We start from the raw sequence: 24,398 nt of genomic DNA on the forward strand, positions 1-24,398 counted from the left end.
ATACTCGAGTTAAGCACCACACATAAAGTGTTGACCTATTCTGTGTTTATATACTACACAATTACAATCAATCCTCTATCAATTATAAGATATGTTATAATATAATTCTAACACTTTCTATACATATCTAAATCAACTACGATCCTATAAATCAGTCTGATTTATCTCACAGTCCTGACTTATCATCCAAGTCATTCTCAACGGATAGCCTGATCAATGGATATATGATGTAGCGTCAACATTTAATCATTTTTATATATCAACGGATGACTAAAGATTGTCACCGAATGATAATGAAGCTCTCAACGGATTATCATATCACAACAGTTGATCATATCCTGATTGTTAGACAGATCCTGATTCTCAACTTAGCCAATTCTCAATAGCTCTAAAACTTTTAAAATTATTAAAATTCCCGTCTTTGTTCTTCAAAAAATACACCCACATACCTATGCTAAAATTATCCACCAGCAGTAAGAAATATCTTTTTCCGCCTATAGTTGTTGGAGTAATTGGTCCACACAAGTCATCATAAATGAAATCTAGCATGCTTCGCACTAAACTAAGTTTGTGAAGGAAAAGGCCGTCTAGTTTGCTTCGACATCATACATCCAGCAGACACATTCTTTGGCTAAACTACTTTCGAAAAACCATACACCATGCTATTTTTTAACATTAATCCCAATGCTTGATAATATATTGACCCAATCGTGTAACCATAATTTAGATATATCATCAGACTTAGAAAGAAAAAAAAGGGTTTACTTGTTTCAGTAATGAGTATATATAGCCGATTTGAAGAGCATTTCACTTTCATGAGAAATTTTTCTTGATCATAGAACACCCACAAAAATTTAACCTTTAAAATCACTCTATTTATGTTCTGTGACAATTGGCCAATACTTATTCTAGTGCTACATAATGATGGAATATTGTAAAGCTCATGCAACGTACACTCCTCTCCATTTCTGCACTTGAACATAATCAATGCTTTACCCTCGATTTTTAATTTCAAACCATCTCCGAATCTTACTTGACCAATCAGGCCTTTATCCAACTCCACTAATTTGGATTTGGACCGTTCATGTGATTACTTGCTCTATTATCCAAATACCACAAATTAGACTTTCCTTGCTTTTCTTCTCTGACATTCATCAACTTTGGCACTAAGGTTCATTCATTCAACATCATTTTTTTGACATCTTCCATTTCAAGGTTAGCTAGTAATAAAGCTGGCTCTTCATCCTCAACTTGTGCAATATTTGCTTCCTGGTTTTGGTCCCTGAACCTTTGAGACTTTCGATAATCTACTACAATATGTCCAAAAGTATTGCAGTTATAACACATGATCCCGCTTTTTTCATGCCCTCGTCCATTATAATTTGATGAGCCTTCAGCTATCTTAATATTTTGCTTCATCCATTCTTCTATCATATACAACAACTTTCCTTCACTTGGTTCATACTTTTTCCGCTCCTCTTCTGTGAGTAATAATTATCCGCTCTATTTTTCCTCTTGCCCTTTTACTCGTTCTTCATGTGCCTTAAATGAACCTACAACTTCCTCTACTGTCATAGTTTCAAGATCTCTAAATTATTTCAATATTAATGTAACTTGATAGAACTTAGCAGGCACCGCATGAAGCAATTTCTTAACTACATAGGCTTCTTCCATAGACTCTTCAAGAGCTTGAATGTTTGTATCGAGCCCATTCAACTTTATACTAAAGTCGTCCAATACCTTATTGTCTTTCATGACTAAGGATTTGAACTCTATCTTTAAGGTATGAACTTGTGCTTTCTTGATTTTGTCAGCCCCCTAACATAAGGTTTTTATAACATCCCATGCTTCTTTGGTCATCTTGTTCTCAACAAGAGTCAACAATATATCCTATGGAATCCCTTGGTAACACTACTAGAAATAATAGATACGACATCAGTGTTTAGACATCAGCATGTAATGCACCCGATGTTAAAATGCAGTTTAACATCGGTTTTGTAAAAAGCGATATTAAATACAAATACTGACATCGGTTTCACTTAGTAGCCGTTGTCTATGTTCAGAAATTTAAAAGGCCACAAATATGCTTTTAACTTTGACATCAGTCGATTTTGTTAACCGTTGTCTATGGCCTTTTAAAAAAAATAAAAATTACTTATCTTTTTTCCCCCGGTTTCAATATACTTTCCCCCCTTTAATTTTAACAAAAAATTCACTAACCTTATTCCCCCCTTTCTAAAATAACTCCTACGACCCTCATCTCTCCCCCGACCCTCCTCTCTCTCGTATCTCTCGTCTCTTTCACCTCTCTCTCTCCCCCCCTCTTTGTCCGTCCGTCCCTCCCCCCTCTCTCTCCCTCTCTGCTATACACACACTGTATGTGAACACACACTTACTTCTTTATTATATACACATCTCTTCACTCCCCTCTCTCCACTTTCTTACACATATGGGCACCCTTATTTTAGGGTTTTTTTAATTGATTAAATATTTCTCTCTTTCTCATGGCTGATTTCAAAAGTAGGACCTGTTTCAAGTTTGGGGCTTCATTTGAGTTCAATTTGGGCCTTTAGGGTTTGAATCGAGTTTAAGGTAATTCTATTTCTTATGTTACATATGTTAATTTCTATATGTTATTAAATGTGGAATTTGATATGTTGGCTGATTTTGTGTTGAATTGTCTTTTTTGTTCATATGTATGGATGTTTGTGTTATCTATATTAGTGATCTGAAGTTCTTCGTATTGTTCCGATTGATTGATTTTTCATCTAAACGTTGTTGATTTAGTTGAATACTATAAATTTATTGAACTATTGTTTATCTGAAAGTGTCGATCTTGAGATACTTCTACTTAATTGATATTGCACAACAACTATTTGTGAAAATTACTGGGAATTTTCTTATCAAAATGTCGTCTACTTCTTCTGTCATCTACTTCTGCTGATGTTACTGGACTATTTATTAGTGACCGGTAATATGCCCATCTTGAAAGTGATACTGATATTTTTCTTGTTTTGTTCTTCTGTTACTTCATTTAGTTTGTGTATCTACCCAAGTTTCGATTTTTTATATTCTTGTTTGCGGAAAATTCATGATTGGTATATATAATTTTTACCCGGTATTCTGCGTTTTCTTTATAATGTATCTGATGCACATTTTAAATTAATAGGTGATGGTTTTTTTGTCATGTACTTTTGATTCCGTAAGTTAGCTTGTTAAGATGGCAAATATGGATTGATTGAATTGAAGAAGTGAGTACTTGAAATTTATTGGGAAAAATAGAAAATTGCAGTAGTAGCGTTGAGTGTCTGAAAATACAGCATAAACATGATCCAACTGCTCATCAGTGCTCTTCTTCTGTTACCAAACACATCAAAGCTCCTATTGATATTGTAACTTTCTTTATCATCCCTCTCCTCTCTTTATATGTATGTATTGTTTATGCAACTGTAATCTACACGATAACACATGGAATTGAAAGATCAAATCACCTACCAAATTATTTGATTATGTTTGCAATTTTATTTTTGTATCCAGTTTTGGGATTTCATGAATGTATTTTTATTAGATTATTAAGATGCTTTATTTGGTAATATTGACAGCTGGTTGATTTGGAATTTGACTGGTGGGATTGACGGGGGGCTGCATGTCACTAATGTGTCGAATGCGGCTAGGACTATGTTGATGAATCTTAAGACTCTTGAGTGGGATAAGTCGACCTTGAAAGAATTGGGAATTCCTAGTGAAATTCTTCCAAAAATTGTTATTAATTCTGAGATTATTGGGATTGTGACAAAGGGATGGCCAATTACAGGAATCCCAATTGCTGGTTGTCTTGGTGATCAGCATGCAGCTATGGTTGGCCAGGCTTGTAGAAAGGGAGAAGCGAAAAGTACTTATGGTACTGGTGCTTTCATTCTTCTAAACACTGGTGATCAGATGATCAATTCAACTCATGGACTATTAAGTACTGTGGCATTCAAACTTGGAGCTAATGCTCCAACTAATTATGCTCTGGAGGGATCAATTGCTATTACTGGAGCTGCAGTTCAGTGGCTCAGAGATGGTCTTGGCCTAATTGGTAGCGCAAGTGAGACTGAGAAATTGGCATCAGAAGTTGAATCCACTGGCGGGGTTTACTTTGTACCAGCATTCAATAGACTGTTCACTCCCTGGTGGCATGATGATGCTCGTGGAGTTTGCATTGGAATTACAAGGTTTACAAATAAGGCTCACATTGCTTGTGTTGTTCTGGAAAGCATGTGTTTCCAGGTAAAGGATGTATTGGATTCTATGCATAAGGATGCAAGGGAAGTGGAAAGTAAAGAAAAGTTTTTGCTTAGGGTGGATGGCGGTGCTACTGTTAACAGCCTCCTAATGCAGATTCATGTACTCTTTCACACTATATAGTATATATTTGGTTGCACATTAAATGTTTCTCACTTTCATCCATTCAAAGATTGTTGTTGTATCTCTTAAGCTCCTACATGAGTTTTCACTTGTCTACTTTAAGTTCAACAAAGAAAAAGATAAATTACACAGTGTCTTATTTATTCATTTAGTAAACTTGGAAGTTAGATTAGAAGTGTCTTCCTATTGGATTCTTGATTAATATACATCTGATGATAGAATCAAATCACCTTGTCTTTGCAAAGGTATATCCAAAGTGGATGCCAAATGGATTCTTGATTAATGTTTATCTGATAATTGAATCAAATCAACTTTCACTGACCTACAAAACTTGTATATTGTAAAAATTAAAAAAAATCATACCCTGTTTCTTCTATTGCTAATTTTTCAATGGATTATTTAATATATTTGTTAACACTTCAAAGTGGCAGATTAAAGGCATGCCAGTTATATAAAGTTAAGAAATAATAACTATGCTAAAAACAAGACTACATAGGGGTTATTGTAATGAACCTGTTACTTTTTATGGTCATCTTGCATTTTTCGTGAATATTACTATTATTAATTAATTACTAGTTTCCATAAAATTTAGTGAGCGGATAATCAAGCTACTATTTTGTTACGAATTTCAGGCAGATATATTGGGTAACCCAGTTGTTAGGCCAGCTGACATTGAAACAACGGCTCTTAGAGCTGCATATGCCGCGGGTTTAGCTGTTGGAGTCTGGAAAGAAGAGGAGATATTCTCTTCTCGAGAGAGGATGAAAAGACTCCAGATTCTCTCATTAAGCTTCTGCCAGATCACTTCCCTACAGGTGCTGATATTGCTTCAGAACTTCATAAGCTGCATCACTCTCCAAAATTAGTGGCCCTTCAGCAAATATTGGAAGAGTGCAGGATTGGTCTAGAAGCATCAAATTCTGAAGGCTCTCCGAATATTTGACAACACAGAGTTTTGATATTTGCTCAGCACAAGGTAAAATATGTCTACAAGTTCCTGCCACTGAATCACTCAATTAGTGTGCAATTTCCTAATTTTTTATGTATTGCTGATAATTTACAGGCCTTTCTGGACATCATAAAAAAGGACTTGTTTCATGCCCATATGAAGATGTGAGTTCACTAATACTTCCAAGTGGTTTGTATGTCAATGTGTTATGCTGTGTAGTAAATGGATTTTTTTAATTGTATTATATAAAAACTTGATAGAGTCAGCTAATTGTAGTTGATGTAGTTGTAAGTTGTATCTATACTATGTCCAGAAAGTACCTAAATGTCTATTTTAGTTTTTTTGGAATCTGGGCAACTACATTTGCTAAACCTTGTTAGTCCTGCAAAAAAAATGATATATTGTTCAATGTTCTCAATTTGAGCAGGTGATAAGAACATATTTAAATTTTCTGTGTGTACCCCTTTCGTGCACATAGATACCTTTAGCACAAATCTTCTCAGACCTATTAAAACAGACAGTTTCATCACATTTGTCATGCATTACTTCATATACTTATTTATAAAACATTCTTGTTCCTTAAAGATAATTCACAAATTTAGTGACCAACTTTATTATTGCATCAAGAAAACTTACCAGTTTCTTGAAATAATAGAAGAGGAGATGTAGTTTTGTCTCCTGTAAGTTAGCCTCATCACTCAAAACTCAAGTTACAGCTGATCTTATGCCTAATTTTTGTAATAGGAAATTACCATATAAATGTAGTTAACTCAATTTTTAAAAGTCTACTTATTATATGTACAGGGTTTTCGTGCATCTTTAATGGGAAGGGGAATTTCCAGTGGGTACAGTGGAATGGAGGGAAAGCCAAACACAAAATTGAAAATAGAAGTCAAGTATACGGCTCTGTTGTGTAAGCAACACTTAACGACTTGTATTGAAAAAATATATGGACTAATCTGTGATAGCTTGAAGAAAGAGATTAGCCCATTCCTGAACTTGTATATTCAAGTATGCGTTTTACTTTAATTTTTTTGGTCTTGTATAAACTCTTGACAAGTCCTTAGTTAAAAGAGTCTGGATAACTAAGTTATTTTATTTTTATTGGTTGGGATGTTTATTTTAGACTTGGAATGTATGTCCGAATTGGTTGTTGGAACATTGTATGTTAGGAAATTTTGTATCAATGTAGTTTTATGTTTCTGTTGGATGTTTTTGGTTGGATGTTGCATTGTTTGGTATTTTTTTGGTTGTGTAAATGTAATTGGTTCATGTGGCTGTAAAACAGGACCAAGATGGCATGTAATTTACACCACATTAACATCAAAATGGTAAATATAAACTGATGTAAAAAATGTACAAAAGACATCATGTAAAATAATATTAAACAAAAAAAGAACTAAAAACCGATGTGAAATAGTCATTTGACATCGGTTCTGAAAAGAAACTCAATGTATTTTAAGTCAAATAACATCGGTTAGAGAAATTGGCTGATGTTAAACAAAAAGATTTAACATCAGTTTCGTGAAAAACACCCATGTCTTATCCATCATTTCATATCGGGGGATAATTTAACAGATGTCTGATCAAACATTTCACATCAGACAACCAATCTAACCGATGTCTGATCTAACATTTCACATTGGTTTGTTCGGAAGAATTTTAATAAATGGCTTTTAGAACTTGTAGGTTTCATGTTTTAATGGATAAATACCTCACAATATACTCATATTCACCTAAAAATACTATAATATAAGCTGAAATTTGTTACAAAGACATCACATTTAATCTTAAAACCGATGTATAGCACTGTAATAGACATCGGCTGATGACATTTAACATCTCACGTAAAACATCGGTTCAGATTTTTTTTAACATCGGTTCTAAACCAATGTCTGATCCCATATTTCTAGCAGTGTAAATCATGGCAAGTGCTATTTTGTTCTTTCTTTCTTGAAGAGTAGCATTTGGGTCTTTAGTTTCCACGGCTTCCCATAACTCATGAGCTTGCGTAAAGACCTTCATCTTCAATGACCAAGTAGTATAATTTCTCATATCTAACATTGGGTAACTCAGCCCAACAACACCACTGTTGCTCTTGTTTCCCTCCATTGAAGTCATCTTCGACACGTAACCGTGTGTTCACAGGAACAAAATTGCTCGCTTTGATACCAGAATACTGTATCAAATATATATGTTTATTTGAAAGTGAGAAAAACAAGAACATAATACATACATGCGCCCAACGCTTGATTTTTATTATACTGCATAAAACAAAAAAATAGAAACTACAAAAACTACTGAACCTACAAATCAGGAACTACTATCCTCCGAATACTCTGTTACTCTCTTTATTTTCCACGATCCAAAAATTGCTCCTACAGGTTCATAAACCAAGTCCAACTACTAAATAACTACTTCAGACAAAATAAATAAAAACAAAAAATTATTTTAACACGTTTTGGGTTAATTTCCCAACATTTCCCCCCATAATCCAAGACTTGTTTCTCCAGGTCTTTCACTCCAACCAGCTTGTGTATCCCTTCGAACTTAATAGTGGACAGAGGCTTTGTCAATGATTCTGCATGTTGATTCTATTACTTTTATGCTTCAAGATTATTTCCCCATGCTGAACAAACTCTCTAATAAAATAATAGCATATACCAACATTCTTGGTATGCCCATGGAAAACCGATTTTTTAGCGAGATCAATAGTAGTTTTGTTGTCAATAAAGAGGACCACAGGACCAATGCACTCACTTGTGACTTGATTAAGGACATTATGAAGCCAGATTCCTTGGCATGCCGCTGCTGTAGCAGCCATAAATTCTGCCTCACACGAGGACAAATCCACGCATCACTGTGTTTGAGATACCCAAGCAAGGCGATTTTTGTTCAAATAGAACACCATTCCGCTTGTACTGCACCGATCATTCAAACGACCAGCTAAATCACTATCAGTGAAGCCAAAATTTTCTAACCCAAAGTTTTCAGTACCCTTCATGGAGCTTAATATTTGCTTACCAGCATCCTCGATGCATCTGCGTTGGTTTCTCTCTGAAGCGGCTCAGAATACCCACATCATATGTAATATCGGGCCTGGTATGTACCAAGTATCGAAGCCCTCCAATTGAATACCTTCATCTTTCGTAATTTTCACCTTGGGATCAATTATATACTTCACAAAATTACACTCATTACCGTCTTTTCAAGGATCTTTCTTGCATACCCTATGATATATCTAACTCCTTGCTCCACTTCAATTCCTAGATAATATGTTAGCATGTCAAAGTTGCTCATCTCAAACTTGTAATTCATCTCTCTTTTAAAATCCTCTATCACAGTACAATCCATGCCAACTAATGGTGAGACTACATAGTTGTATAAACAGTTACGTGATAACTCAACATTAAAACAACAGTAGAATGGGACAAGTTAATAATACTACGACTACACAAGAAATCAGGAAGAAATGAAGACAAGGAAAATACAAAGAATCAAATGATTAGAAGAAATCTTGAAGTCGGTTTACAGGTCACTAAAAGAAGCTTATTAATATTTTCATGCCTCAGTGAAGAATAAAGGTTAAAGACTCTCAAGGTTTGAGAAATGATAAAGATTCAGTGTTTACGTGCTACCAGAAGATTTCAGTGTATTAGCATTGATTGAAGATAGACACTGTTCAATGTATGGAAATCTGAAGGATTGAAGATAGGGTATAGGCAGAGGTTTAAGAAGACAACTGCAGTCTTGAAGTTATACTCATTGACAAGAGTTGGATTGAACATTTAACTGTTAAAGTACGGGAAGAGGTGCGCGTGGTATACAACTAAACTGCTCGAGGGATTGGCGAAGCTCAAAGTTTAATTGTTAAATTAAATAAATTTATTTAATGGATCTAATATAATTTATTTAATAGACTTAAAATGGTATATTTTATAAACTTTAAATAAGTTTATTTTATAAATCTAAATTAGTTTATTTGTATAAGTTATATTTAATTTATTTTATAAATTAATTTAGTTATAATTTAAATTAAATAAAAAAACATAGGAAAGAAAAAAAAAGAAAAGAAAATAAAAAAACAAAAAGAAAAAACAAGAAAAAGAAAACAAAAAAAAGAGAAAAAAAGAGAAAAAGAAAAACAAGAAAAAGAATAAAAGAAACTATAATAAACATATAAATGAAACCAGACAATCAAGATTGTATATAGTTGCATGTTGCAAAAGCACTGGTCATAAGTTAGACTTAGTAAAATAAATCAAGTGACAAACGAATACTAGGTGATGTGGTCGCAAGTAAGAATTGGAAGGAATAATTCTAAGTGCTATACTCTTTGGTCGCAAGTTACAAGAAAATGTACCTGGTCACAAGTTACTCCTCAGCCACAAGTTTATTGTACTGTCAATTAATTTGTGTCGTTCATTTTTAGCCATACATTTTGAATTGATACAAGTCTACACAACAACAGAAGCATTCAGTAATTTAGATTGAATTTGTTATGTTCATCTTTTATCCCTGAAGAGGTGAAGAACTGAAGCAAAGAGATACATAGGAGATATACACACAAATCCATATCAGTTATTCTTCTCACCGGATTAATGTTATAATGCTCGATTTAACTCTTGTATATTCATATGAGCATTTTAACGTTACCCGATAATTAAATCCTTAGACAAAAAAAGCTAGAACATTGTATAAGATTTAATTTGTTGGTCTTTGTAAAAGCTAGAAACTTTGTTGTTCTTAGATTGTAGCATGTTAATTTATTTACCGGAGTGTAGCAACACCCCTCACGGATTTATATATGAATATATATTTCCCGAACACGGAACCACTAACTGAGCACTAAATTTTATAACTGCAAAAGATTCGATTTTTTTTAATTTAGTGATTATCGTATTCAACCCCCCTTCTACGATAATTCGGGACCTAACACCAGTGACGAACAAATCAACTACGTAAACACCTACAATCAGAAAATCCTTGCCTTCTTTCTTCATATATAGAGCATATTCATAAGGGAATCTTATAAATCCAAGACCTTCCAGATATTTTTTGAGTTTAGAATACCACGCTCTAGGTGCTTGTTGAAGCCCATACAAAGCTTTAGACAATTTATACAACATATGCTCCCAACCCTTCTTTTTATATTTTTTCGACTGGGCAACATAAACATTCTCATCAATTTTACCATTCAAGAAAGCTGCTTTTATATCAAGGTGATGCACTTATCCGTTAAACTTCACTGCCAAATCTAACAATAACTGTACGGTTTCAAGACGAGTAACGTGAGAAAAATTTCATCAAAATATATCCCTTGTTCCAGAGCATACCCCTTTACAACCAACCGAGCCTATTTAATTTATTCACCACTTTCTCCTCTCATCAAAAGTTGAGTGTTTGGAACTTTCATGTACACTGTGCATCCAAACACCCTCACATGACCAATGTTTGGTTTTGATCCCGACCATGCCTCATATGGAGTCAGAGTTTTTTGAGATAGTGAATGATTTCGAAGTCTATTAAGCACATAAAAGAATTCCTAAATGCTTCGCCCAAAAATCAAAATTCTTCCACTTCATTTCTTCCAAATAATTCCGGTCCATTTTAACTACAGTTCGATTCCTCCTTTTAACTACTCCATTCTATTGTGGCATGTAAGGTGCTCTAAAATGTCTCTCGATCCTAGCCTTCTCACAATAATCAACAACTCTTTTAACATAAATTCTCCTCCTCTATCGGTTCGGAGAATCCTCACCCTTCTTTCATCATCACTCTCAATCTTGGCTCAAAAACTTTTAAAAGAATTAAAAGCCTCGTCTTAATTCTTCAAAAAATACACCCACGTACCTCTGTTAAAATTATTTTACCAGAAGCAAGAAATTTCTTTTTCTGCCTGTAGTTGTTGGAATAATTGGTCTACACAAGTCAGCATAAACGAAATCTAGCACATGCTTTGTACTAAACTGTGTTTGTGAAGGAAAAGCCTGTCTAATTTGCTTATTAATCATACATCCATCACACACATTATTTGGATGAACAATTTTTGGAAAACCATACACCATACTGTTCACAAAAATTAATCCCAATGCTTGATAATTAACATGACGAAATCGTATATGCCATAATTTAGATATATCATCAGACTTAGAAAGCAAAAAAATAAGTTTTCTTGTTCCAATGATATTGTATAGCCAATTTAAAGAGAGTTACACTTTAATCAAAAAAATTTCTTGGTTATAGAATACCCAAAAAAATTCACCCTTTAGGACCATTCTATTTCCCATCTCTGGCAGTTGGCCAATGCTTATAAACCTCATACAATGCACTCTCCTCTCCATTTCCACACTTAAAATAATAGATGCTTTACCCTCATTTTTTAATGTCGAACCATCTCCGAATCTTACTTGCCCAATGACGCCTTTATCCAACTCTATAAATTTGGATTTCGAATCTTCATGTGACTACTTTCTCTATTATCCAAATACTACAAATTAGACTCTCCTTGCTTTTCTTCTGTGACATTCATCAACTTTGGAACGAAGGACCATTAATTCAGCAACATTTTTTTCCATCTTCCATTTCAAGTTTAGCCAATAACAAAGCTGGCTCTTCACTCTTAATATTTTGCTTTAACCATTCTTCTCTCGTATATAACGACTTTCCATCATTTGGTTAACGCTTTCCCGCTCCTCTTCTGTGAGTAATTATTGTCGGATCGGTTTTTCATCTAGCCCTTTCACCCATTCTTCATGTGCCTTCAATGAACCTCCAATTTCCTCTAATGTCATAGTTTCGGTATCTCCCAATTGTTCCAATATTAACGTAACTTGATAGAACTTAGCAGGCACCACACAAAGCAATTTCTTCACTAAATAGGCTTCTTCCATATACTCTCTAAGGGCTCAAATGTTTGTAACGATCCCATTCAACTTCATACTAAAGTCATCCAACACCCCATTGTCTTTCATGACTAAGAATTCGAACTCTGCCTTCAAGGTTTGAACTCGTGCTTTCTTGAGCTTGAGTAAAGACCTTCATCTTCAATGACCAAATAGTATAATTACTCATGTCTAATATTGGGTAAATCAGCCCAATACCGCCACTCTTGCTCTTATTTCCCTCCATTCAAGTCATCTTCGACACGTGACTGTGTGTTCACAGTTACAAAATTGCTCGCTCTGATACGAGAATACTGTATCAAATTTGTAGACCTGATGTGCTAATTATAAATATATGTGTTTATTTGAATCTGTGAAAAATAAAAACATAATACATGCACGTACCGAACAGTTGCTTTTTATTATACTGCAGAAAAAAAATTAACAAAAACTGCAAAAAATACTTGTAAAAAGAAATCACCTGATACTCACTTAATTAGTATAAGCTCTGAATGGAAGAAAAAATAAAACGGAAGTTCTTGTTATTAAACTAGAAGCATACAAGGGATTTTAAAAACAAGAAAGAAAAAAGTAGTTACTACTAATCAGGAACCACTACACTACCAAACTCCTACATAACCTCTACTACTGTTTATTTAGATCCTAAACTCACGATATACCAGAAGACTAGGTCCCTGGATACACATGACAACACCTATACTTGAGAAACTAATAATAAAAAATAAATAGGTAAATATGTTTAGATTAAATCCAACACATTCCCTCCTAATCTAAACACGCTTCCAGCTCACCCTGTTACTTAAACTGCAGACAAGTCCTCGACCCCAATAACTTTTCTCATTTCTTCAAACTTTACTCTTCCTAATGATTTAGTTAAAATGTCCGCCGGCTGCTCCTGTGTAGTCACGTACTCAACTACTAACTTTCCCCGTTCGATGCACTCACGAATAAAGTGGAAACGAACATCGATATGCTTGCTTCGACCATGGTTGACTGGGTTTTTCATTAACTCAATGGCTGACTTATTATCCACATGAAGTACCACAGGTCCAACTCGCTTTCCACTAATTTCTTCGAGTAAACCTTGAAGCCATATGCTCTGGCATGCTGCTATAGTTGCTGCCATATATTCTGCCTCGCACGATGATAGTGCCACTACTCTTTGCTTCTGTGATGCCCAGGAGATTAAATTATTATTCAGGTAAAAGCACATCCCACTAGTGCTTCGTCTGTCACCAACATCCCCTGCAAGATCACTATCTGTAAACCCAGATAACGTCTCCTCTTTCTTTTCCTTCATGTACACTAAGCCATAGTCCACAGTGCCTCTAACATATCTCAAAATGTGTTTTACTGCCTGTTGGTGCTTCGTCGTGGGTTTCTCCATAAAACGACTTACAACCCCCACGGAAAAAGAAATGTCTGGACGCGTATGAGTTAAGTATCGAAGGCTCCCGACAATACGTCTGTACTCAGTGGCATCAACTGTTTGACCTCCTTCATCCTTATCGAGCTGTAGTCTATGTTCCATAGGAAATTTGGATGAATTATAATTCATCATTCCAGCTTTTTCAAGTAGTTTCTTTGCATAAGCAGCTTGTTTTAGTGTTGTAAACAAACCTCGTTGATTTACCTCTATACCCAAGTAATATGACAAGAGACCCAAGTTAATCATTTCAAAACGCTTATTAATCTGCAATTTAAATTCCTCCACCTGCTTAATATTCGAGCCTATTACGAGTAAATCATCAACATAGACACCCACAACCACAATGTCCTTTCCAGTGATTTTTGTGTATACTGCCTGTTCGTGCAGACACCTGGTAAACCCCAACTCCTTCATACACTTGTCTAGCTTCGCATTCCATGCTCTAGGAGCCTGTCGCAATCTGTATAAGGCCTTTGAGAGCTTATAAACTTTACTTTCTTGTCCTACCTTTACAAATCCTTCTGGTTGAGTAACGTACACCTCTTCATTGAGCTCACCATTCAAGAATGCAGCTTTAACATCTAGATGGTGAACCTCCCAACCTTCTTTAGCCGATAAAGCCAATAGTAACCGTACTGTGTCCAAGCGAGCTACTGGGGCAAATACTTCATCATAGTCTATTCCCTTTCTTTGCACGTATCCCTTTGCTACGAGACGTGCTTTATGTTTCACCATATTTCCTTCAGGGTCCTTCTTCTCTTTATAGACCAATTTCAAACCTATCGGTTTGTGTCCAGGTGGCAGGTCTGTCAACATCCAGGTTTCATTTTTCTCAATGGTGTCAAATTCTACTTGCATTGCATCTTGCCACTCATTCTCCTTAACTGCTTCACCAAACGATGTTGGCCCCTCGATTTTTAAAAGCATCAAATCGTTAATCATATCTATGACTTCTGTTTCATTGTAAATATCTTCAAGTGACCTGAATCGCCTTGGTTCACTGGTTTGTGTTGAGGACATGCCACTAGTTCCTTCTGGTGTAGCAGCTGTTGTGGGTGTCTTTGAAAATACAGAAGACGACTGTGTAGATGGTGTTTGCAATGAAATTGGTGACACAGAGGGCGACTGCGTAGGTGGGGTCTATAACGGCATTGGTGACTGAGTTTCTGCATCATCTGCTTCAATCACATTCTCATGTTCTCCCATTTCAATATACTGCCCAGGAAACGAAACCTCATCTCCCCTATTTTGATCCCATACCCAGGTGTCACCTTCTTGTACCACAACATCTCTGCTAACATGTAAGTTTCCAGTCTTGGGATCGTATAGTCTGCTACCTTTTGTTCCAGGTTCCTTCCCAAGATATATTACAATCTTTCCCCTATCATCCAATTTCTTGACGTGAACTGATGGAACCTTCATAAATGCAACACTCCCAAACTTCTTAACATGAGACAGATCTGGTTTCTTTCCATACCATGCTTCGAATGGAGTCCTTCCGCTTAGGACACGGGTTGGCAATCGATTAAGAATATAAATTGAATGCCTCACTACTTCACCCCACAAAAATGCAGGAAGTTTAGCTCCCTTCATAAAACTTCTTGTCATTGCTGCAACCGTACGATTTCTACGCTCCACCACACCATTTTGTTGTGGGGTGTATGGAGCCGTATAGTGTCTTTGAATCCCAGCGCTTTCACAATACATGGTAAATTCTTTCGAGCAAAATTCACCACCCCGATCAGTTCTCAAAATTCTTATTCTTTTCTCAATACCATCCTCAACCAACACCTTAAATTTCTTGAACATCTCAAAAGCATTACTCTTTTCTTTCAACATATATACCCACATTTTTTTACTATAATCATCAACAAATAACAGAAAATAGCGGTTACCTCCCGGAGTCACAGGCGAGATAGGTTCACAAATATCCGCGTGCACCAGCTCGAGTGGCTTCCTTGACTCAAGAGTGGATTGAGATGGAAATGGTTTCCTGGCTTGTTTTGACATTAGGCATCCTTCGCATTTCTTGAGTGGTTGTACTAGTTTTGGCAATCCGTATGCCATGCCTTCTCTTGACATGAGTTCCAAGGCCTGGAAATTGACATGCCCGAGTCTACTGTGCCACACCCAAGCGTCCTCTTCTGCCTTAGACATGAAACAAGTGGCTTTACTTTCTTCGAGGCTTATTTTATATAGCCGATTTTCAGTCCGTTTCACTTTCATCAATAGCTTGCCACTGTCTTCGTATACCCACAGATACTCACCATCCAATATGACTCTGTTCCCTGCTTCAGATAGTTGTCCCAAACTTATGATATTATTACATAAGTTAGGAATGTAATACACATCTGTCAGGATTCTTTCTTCGCCGTTTTTGCATTGAAATCCAATTCTTCCTTTCCCCATTATATTTACTGTGGACCCATCACCGAAACGTACCTTTCCTGTCACTCGTTCATCAAGATCTTTGAACTTTCCCCGTGCTCCAGTCATATGATTGCTGGCGCCATTATCCAAGTACCAAACTTGTGATTCTCTTCATTCCTCTATACTCGTACGCAATTTTGGCACTACTGAATCCTCCTTCAATAGCATGGATACGATCTCCGTTTGTCCAACTTCAGCTATTAACAAAGCTGGCTCATCCTCTTGAATGAGAGTGAGGTTTGCTTCCTTCTGCACTTCTCGATCTCTGCGGGGTTTGCGACATTCTGACGCGAAGTGCCCATATGTTTGACAGTTAAAACAACGTACTTTGCTCCTGTCACCTCTCACTCTCATGCCGTTGTTTTGTCCTCTCTCTTTACTGGTTCTCCTCAACCATTCATCTCGGGTTAACAGTAGCTGTCCTTCACTGTTTTCTTTCTTCCTCCACTCTTCCTCTGTCAAGAGTAGTTGTCCTTGGCTTGTCTATGTTACGCCCTTCACCCGTTCCTCATGGGCCTTGAGAGAACCAACAACTTCCTCTACCGACATCTCCTCCAGGTTGCCAAATTGTTCGATAGCGGACGCAATTTGCAGGAACCTAGTGGGAACAGCTCTGAGTAGCTTCTTAACAACATAAACTTCCTCCATTTTCTCTCCCAAAGCCCTGATATTAGTGACTAGATTATTGAGTTTCAGATAAAAATCGTCAAACTGATCGGTGTCCTTCATGCTCATCGTTTCGAATTCACATTTGAGAGTTTGTGCCTTTGCCATTCGCACCTTGTCTGCCCCTAATGACATTGTTTTGACTGCGTCCCAAGCTTGCTTGGACGTCTTCCTTTCTGATAACGACAGCAACACATCTTCAGGGACACCTTGGTATATTACAGCTAATGCCCGTTTATCGATTTTATCCTCCACTGTGCCCTTAGGATCCTTGGGTTCTATGGCTTCCCACACCCCATGAGCTTGCATAAAAACTTTCATTTTCATTGCCCATGCAGTGTAATTTGTTTTCGTTAGCAATGGGTAACTGAGGCCAAATGAACTTTCTTTGGGTTTACTAGTAGTCTCCATTCACTCTGACTTTTCCCTAAGCTCTGATACCAAGTGTAAAAAGAAATCACCTGATACTCACTTAATTAGTATAAGCTCTGAATGGAAGAAAAAATAAAACAGAAGTTCTTGTTATTAAACTAGAAGCATACAAGGGATTTTAAAAACAAGAAAGAAAAAAGTAGTTACTACTAATCAGGAACCACTACACTACCAAACTCCTACATAACCTCTACTACTGTTTATTTAGATCCTAAACTCACGATATACCAGAAGACTAGGTCCCTGGATACACATGACAACACCTATACTTGAGAAACTAATAATCAAAAATAAATAGGTAAATATGTTTAGATTAAATCCAACAATATTAAACCTACAAATCGGGAACTACTATCCTTCGAATACTCTTTTACTCTATTTATTTTCCTCGATCCTAAAACTGCTTCTACGGGTGCATAGACCAAGTCCAACTACTAAATAACTACTTCATACAAAATAAAAAAAACAAATAAATATTTAAAATACATTTTGGATTAATTTCTCAACCTTTTCCCCTTAATCCAAGACTTGTTTATCTGGGTTTTTCACTCCAAGCAGCTTGCGCATCCCTTCAAACTTAACTTCGGAAAAAGGCTTTGTCAGAGAGTCTGAACGTTGATTCTCATTACTTATGTGCTGTAAAATTATTTCCCCATGTTCAACACACTCTCTAATAAAATGATAGCGTATATCAACATGCTTGCTATGCCCATGAAAAACAAATTTTTTGGCGAGATCAGTCGCAGATTTTTTGTCAATAAAAAGGACCACTGGACCAATACTCTCACTTGTGACTTGATTAAGAACATTTCGAAGCCATGCTCCTTAGCATTCCGTTATTGTAGAAGCCATAAATCTTGCCTCACACAAGGAGAAAGCTACACATCGCTATTTTTGAGATACCCGGGAAATGAGATTCTTGTTCAAATAGAACACCATTCCCCATGTACTGCATCAATAATTCAAATGACTTGCTAAATCTCTTAACTACATTCTTGATACATCTGCGTTGGTTTCTCCATGAAGCGGCTAAAAATACCCACATCATTCGTAATATCGGGCTTGATATGTACCAAGATCGAAGCCCTCCAATATAGCTCTTATATTGAGTTGCATCCACTAGTTCACCCCTTCATATTTCGTAATTTGCACCTTGGGATCCATTAGATACTTCATAAAATTACACTCATTCCCGTCTTTTAAGGATCTTTCATGCATACCCTGACTGGTTTAACTCGATATATCTAGCTCCTTGCTCTACTTTAATTCCTAGATAATATGCTAGCATGCCAAGGTTGCTCATCTCAAATTTCTATCCCATCTCCCTTTTAATATTCTCTATCACAGTACGACCAATGCCAGTGACCAACAAATCATCTATGTAAACACCTACGATCAGAAAATCCTTGCCTTCTTTCTTCGTATATAAAGCATGTTCATAAGGGCATCTTATGGAAATTAGAGCGGTGGTAGGAAATTAGGCCACTTGGTAGGAATTATACTAGAAGGCCATGTAAACACCATTTCATACCGATCATTTCCTACCATCCTAGGTAGAAAATAACTTGTTGAAGACGGTAGGAAATAGCTTGAAGATGGTTGGAAATAGCTTGAATGCGGTAGGAAGTGCTGGTTATGTTTTAAAAACATTCATTGATTTAATACATAGCATATTCCCAACAACATCAATGTCTAAATGTTAGATATTCAACAAAAATAAAAAATCATACATCATAAAATATAATTAATCTTACCACTATCATTTTATTTAAAATTATATACCATACAAAAGTACTAAAATTACAAATATTATCCGAACCCAAAAATTTTCTAAAACTTCGAAATCAATCACCCCTAAAGTGGGTCATCATCGTTTAATCCTTCATCAAGGCTCCACATCGCTTTCTCAATTTCTTTACCTTCAATCCATAAATTTCGGTTTTCTTGTATTGAGTCCTATCAATTTATATAAGAAGTAAACATATAACAATTAGTATCAAAAAATTTAAAATTCGTACATAAATATAGTATTAAAAACAAAAATACATTAGTTTTGAATAAATTTAATGGCTTTAAAAAAATTAAAAAAAAATTGAAATTGATGAAAAATGATAAATTAAAACTATTTCTAATTACACTGAATTATTTAAAAAACACTTCACTATGAAGTTAATGTGGCTATTTTAGGCAACATACATATTATTATGCTATTTCTAAATAATTGGGTCAAAAGAGAGGTCAGAGCTCCAAATTTGGTTCTTCACTTCTAATTTGATCCTGAGGAGACTGCACTTTGATGTGGGATGCATCAGTCCTAGCTTTCTTTTTTCTATGTCCAGCACATGGTTCTTCCTGTTTATTAGAATAAAGAAATTGATCAAATGATTAAAAGTATGTATGCATGTACCACTTAATTGGTAGTAGCAAAAATCCAAGCACACAAAAAGACCTAGAAGATGGTGGATATATATGCCAAAAGTACTATTGAGGCATTTGAAAACTTAACTTGCTTTGTATCAATCCATAAGGATGACATAAGTTTGTGTCAGGAATGTCTAGAATTACTTGTGGCCAACTTCTATGAGCAATAATAATTACCTTCAGGTAAATCTGCTTGGAGGATGGTTGTACTGAACCCACCAGAGATGATAAATAGGATAGGTCATTTATCCTAGGACCGTCCTTCAAAAACACCAAAAACCATTTAAAGATGATATACTTAGAAACAGAGGTATATAAAATGAAACAAAAGAGAGGAAGATTCATACATCCAACAGCTGGTACCCATGGACATTGTGTAGGTTGTTAGGAAGAATTTGACTCCTAAATCTTCTCCAAAATTCATCTCGACTTCTCCACTTTCTTATTGAGCCACTTCCTCTATTTCCTTCTCCAAATTTAGCTTCCCCAACAAAGTTTATGCCGTCCATGATTACTCTTTGGTAGATGAAAAATTTACTTTCCTGAAAATGAGAGGATGTGAGTTTTATGATGGATAAGAAATTTTGATGTGCAGAGTATTAGTATTGAGCTGTGTATATATAGCCTCCTTTGAATTTATGTGCATAATTGGAAATATTGTGCACAATTAGAATATTTGATTTCATATATTAATTTGATAACACAATAATAAATCTCCATTTTTGTTATAAGCTAGCAAAATTGTGCAGAATTGGAATATTTGCTTGAATATATTAAGTTATCTTAAAGAATATTATTGAATTTTATAGGGATATTCTACTTTTGCATTAGCTGGCTTATATATATTTTATGAGATTTTCACGAAAAAATGATTCTTTATAAAATGAAATAGTAATAAGATTTTTTATAAAGTTGCAAAACGAGGAATATATTTCTTTTAATGTAATTGGTCAAAGATTTATTAGTACTTGATGTTTGATTAAAAAAAGATACCAGTAGTATATTATATTCTAAGATGTTACATTTTGTACAATTATCTTAGCTTTTGTATTGTATTCGATTATCTCAATAGATTTTATTAGAATGTAAAATGTAAAAAAATTTCTTTTCCAAACTTTTGCATAAAATGCTATAATCACGAACAAATCCTCAACAAACTTTTTGTAATTTTGGGTCGATTAAAATATTTCAAATTTTTGGTATATATTTTGTAAGTTTCAAAACATATTAGCTAGGTTTTTATAGTATTTTTGAAATATCTTTTTTTTATTTAATTACCAAAAGATATTATTTTACTATTAAAAAATATAATATAAACACTAAATTTTCTCTTGGGAAGTGAAATTCAAGTGTTGAATTGAAGTCATGCACTAGCTCACTACATTCTCACTTTTATACACTATGCCTTTAGTGTAATTATAAATTTTTAGACCTAGCTAGATGGAAGGAGTAATAGACAATCTAAAAACATCTGTTATGTATGTAGTTTAGATTGCCACTTCTCATAATTTTTGCAACATGAATCATTTTTAATTTTTGAATTTTATTAACTATAAGAACTTGAAAACAAAAAAGCATAAATAACACATATATGGCCAATTATGTATGTTCATAACGTACCTTAGTTAATTATCACTTAAAAACCTATACATAAAATTGATAGTTGGAGAGATAAAAGGTAATAAGGTTGTTTTACGGTGCTACCCTCATAAAAACAAAAAATGTATAATTCTAACTGATTACTAAAAATATTATTAATATATACATGCAGTTGGATAGCATTCAACATGTACATATATGGGATTATGTCACCAACAACCCAGTCACTTGAAGTAGGGTTTGGAGCCATTCCCACAATTTGACTATCAATCCTTCTCCTATCTCTAATTTTATCTTCGACAAACACATGTTATAACACTACAAAAAAACGTTTAAATACAACCGCCCAACAAAAAATGGTTGTATTTAGTTAATTACAACCGTTTTCGGTTGTATTTAACTAAATACAACTGGTATTTGGGCCGGTTGAAATTGCTCAAGTCATATTTAGTAAAACGGTTGTATTTAGCTGCTTCAATGTGTCCGGCTAAATACAACCGCGTAAATACAACCATTTAAATACAACTGCATTTAGTTGAATTTAAGTTTAAAATTCCTGCCAATAATTTTGAATTCAAATTTTCGTTCAAATTTGAAAAAACCCGCCAAAAATGCTAAATTCAACTATATATGCTTGTTTATCAAATTCGACCACTTTTAGTGAAAAATTAAATTCTACTGTTTTCAGTAGATTTTTAATTTCAACTGTTTTTGGTTGATTATTATTTTCAACTGATTTCGGTCGAATTTACATAACAAAATCCCAAAAAAATAATCATGTTTTGAACTGCCCCTAAAGAAAAAGCCATTTATTTTCTTTGATGCACCAGACAACATGAAATAATAGACGAAAACATATAAAACCAACACTTGCTTCAAAATCATTAAACTGGTTAGCTATAGTTATGCCCAGTTAGTTTGGTCATCGATATTTAGTACTAGAAAGTTTGATGACCATTGGTTACACGCCCTATATAATTTAACAAAAGAGCTATACATAGATTTACAAAATAGGAGCAGAATTCTAAAACCTAGCAAGTCTTTCGGTTCATAAAAAGCTAAGTAGATATTACCAGGCGAATAAGGCGAATATGACAAAGCCTACTACATTAGCGAATAGTTGTGTGCATCTAGGTCTTCATCTTCATTTCTGCCTGGTTCCTCATCTCCGCTGTTGTCGCTATTATTCACAACCCGCTCAGCCATCACAGTTTCCTTCATATTTCAACTTATTAATAACTGCAATTTCACCATATTATCGACAATCGTGTCCGACAACTAATAAGGCTTTCTGCATGAACATATAACATAACACATTTTAGTGTTCACAGAACAAGACCCAACCCCCTAATAAAATTCATGACAACAAATAAAGTAATATCGTTATAAGAAATCTACCAACTATATCTCAATTTCACCAATGTAGAACAACCAATGGATTTACCGACGAAAACATAAATTTACTGATGAAACATGAATTCACTGATACTATAATGTACACTAAATATACTTTTACCAGAATGGAAACAAATAGAACATTAGTAAAATAAAACCGCGATAATGTTATCAGAAGCAGACCAGGACAAGGTAAGTTACCTTCACCAAATGTAAATTACCTTCACCAATGGACAAATGTAAATTCAAGTAGTTCACTGAATGTAAATTCAAGTAGTTCTTGTCAGATTATCATTTTAAACTACTTATAAGATATACAATATCAACTGATCAGCTACATACTTTGGAAGAAGGTCACGACAAAGGATAGGCAACAATTTTTGCATGAAGACATGACCATCATGTGATTTCATACCACGAATGCAATTTTTTACCCAATTGACACACCTAGATATATTTGAGGCATAACCATCTGGAAGTTTCAACGAGACAATCCACTTGAATAACTTATGAACTTGTTCTTTTGAAAGTGTATATGATGCATGTGGTTCGGTGCCATCACCTCGAATCCATAACTCACGGTGTTCACCTAATTCTTGACAATTTTTCTTGACTTTGTGTTGTCTTTGGTCTTCTTTGCATCACCAAGAATTGTGTAGAAAATATTATCAAAGACATTCTTTTCTGTGTGCATAATGTCAATATTATGATGAAGGCTAAGTGTCTCCCAATATGGAAGCTCAAAAAATGGAGAAAAATGAGTCCAATTATGTTTCACCCCATAATCTCTTGGTTTTTTCTTATGTGACTTTCCCGGAGGGGAAACTATATTTGCTCACACATCACCTTTGCACGCCCCCCCTGAATGTCGAGCACAAACTGATCGCCTCTTTACACTTCCAAATTTAGTACTCCTTCTTAGAGGATCATCTGCCTCTAAAAAATATCGAGCAGTGCCATAAAAACTTATTTTCCCACCATATTTTAGTTGTTTACCTTTTACTTCTCCCATACAAACTGGACACGATAACTTACCTTTGGTCGACAATCCGCTAAGCATGGCAAGTCCAGGGAAGTCATTAATAGTCCACAAAAGGGCCGCCTTCATGATAAAATTTGTACATGAGAACATGTCATATGTTTCAACTCCGGTATTCCATAACACTTTCAATTCATCAATCAATGGCCTAAGATAAACATGCAAGTCTTTGGTTGGATCTGTCGGCCCAGGAATAAGAAGAGGCATGAACATATATGGAGCCTTTGTACACATAGAGAGAGGAAGGTTGTACACAAAAACTACCACGGGCCATATCGTATACTCCTTCGCGTGCTTGTCGCGAAAAGGGTCAAATCCATCTGTAGAGAGCCCGAGTCTTACATTTCGAATCTCTTTTGAAAATCTTTGAAATCTCTGATCAAATTGTTTCCATTCATCTCCATCCGATGGGTGACTTAATTCACCTTCAATTACAATTTTATCATGGTGCCATCTCATACATTTTGCAGTAGTCTCGGCCATAAATAGACGCTGCAATCTCATGGTAATAGGAAAGTAACGCAAGATTTTTCATGGAATCTTATGTTTTTTAGGATCTTTCTACTTCTGGTATCTGTCTCCATTGCATATATCACACTTTGTCTTGTCACCATGTTCCTTGTAAAATAACATGCAATCATTCTCGCAAGCATCAATCTTCTCATATTGCATATGCAATCCTTTAATCATCTTTCACATGGTGTAGTACTTTTGGGGCAATTT

The 24,398-nt window shown here is 35.1% G+C and overlaps 2 protein-coding genes across 2 annotated transcripts; one reads left to right on the forward strand and one right to left on the reverse strand.

Annotated features, from left to right (window-relative positions):
* Nucleotides 1-2,260: 2,260 nt before the first annotated feature.
* LOC141678550 (glycerol kinase-like) lies at nt 2,261-6,339 on the forward strand. Its single transcript, XM_074484895.1, has 5 exons — nt 2,261-2,592; nt 3,603-4,389; nt 5,043-5,386; nt 5,474-5,523; nt 6,164-6,339. Exons 2-3 carry the CDS (start codon nt 3,679-3,681, stop codon nt 5,274-5,276), a joined length of 945 nt encoding a protein of 314 aa, XP_074340996.1. The 5' UTR covers nt 2,261-2,592; nt 3,603-3,678; the 3' UTR covers nt 5,277-5,386; nt 5,474-5,523; nt 6,164-6,339.
* Nucleotides 6,340-16,606: 10,267 nt separating this feature from the next.
* On the reverse strand, nt 16,607-17,200 carry LOC141679283 (uncharacterized). Its single transcript, XM_074485786.1, has one exon. It carries the CDS (start codon nt 17,198-17,200, stop codon nt 16,607-16,609), a length of 594 nt encoding a protein of 197 aa, XP_074341887.1.
* Between the last annotated feature and the right edge of the window lie 7,198 nt (nt 17,201-24,398).

The sequence above is a fragment of the Apium graveolens genome, chromosome 8 (genome assembly GCF_009905375.1).
Source record: "Apium graveolens cultivar Ventura chromosome 8, ASM990537v1, whole genome shotgun sequence".
Lineage (NCBI taxonomy): Eukaryota > Viridiplantae > Streptophyta > Magnoliopsida > Apiales > Apiaceae > Apium > Apium graveolens.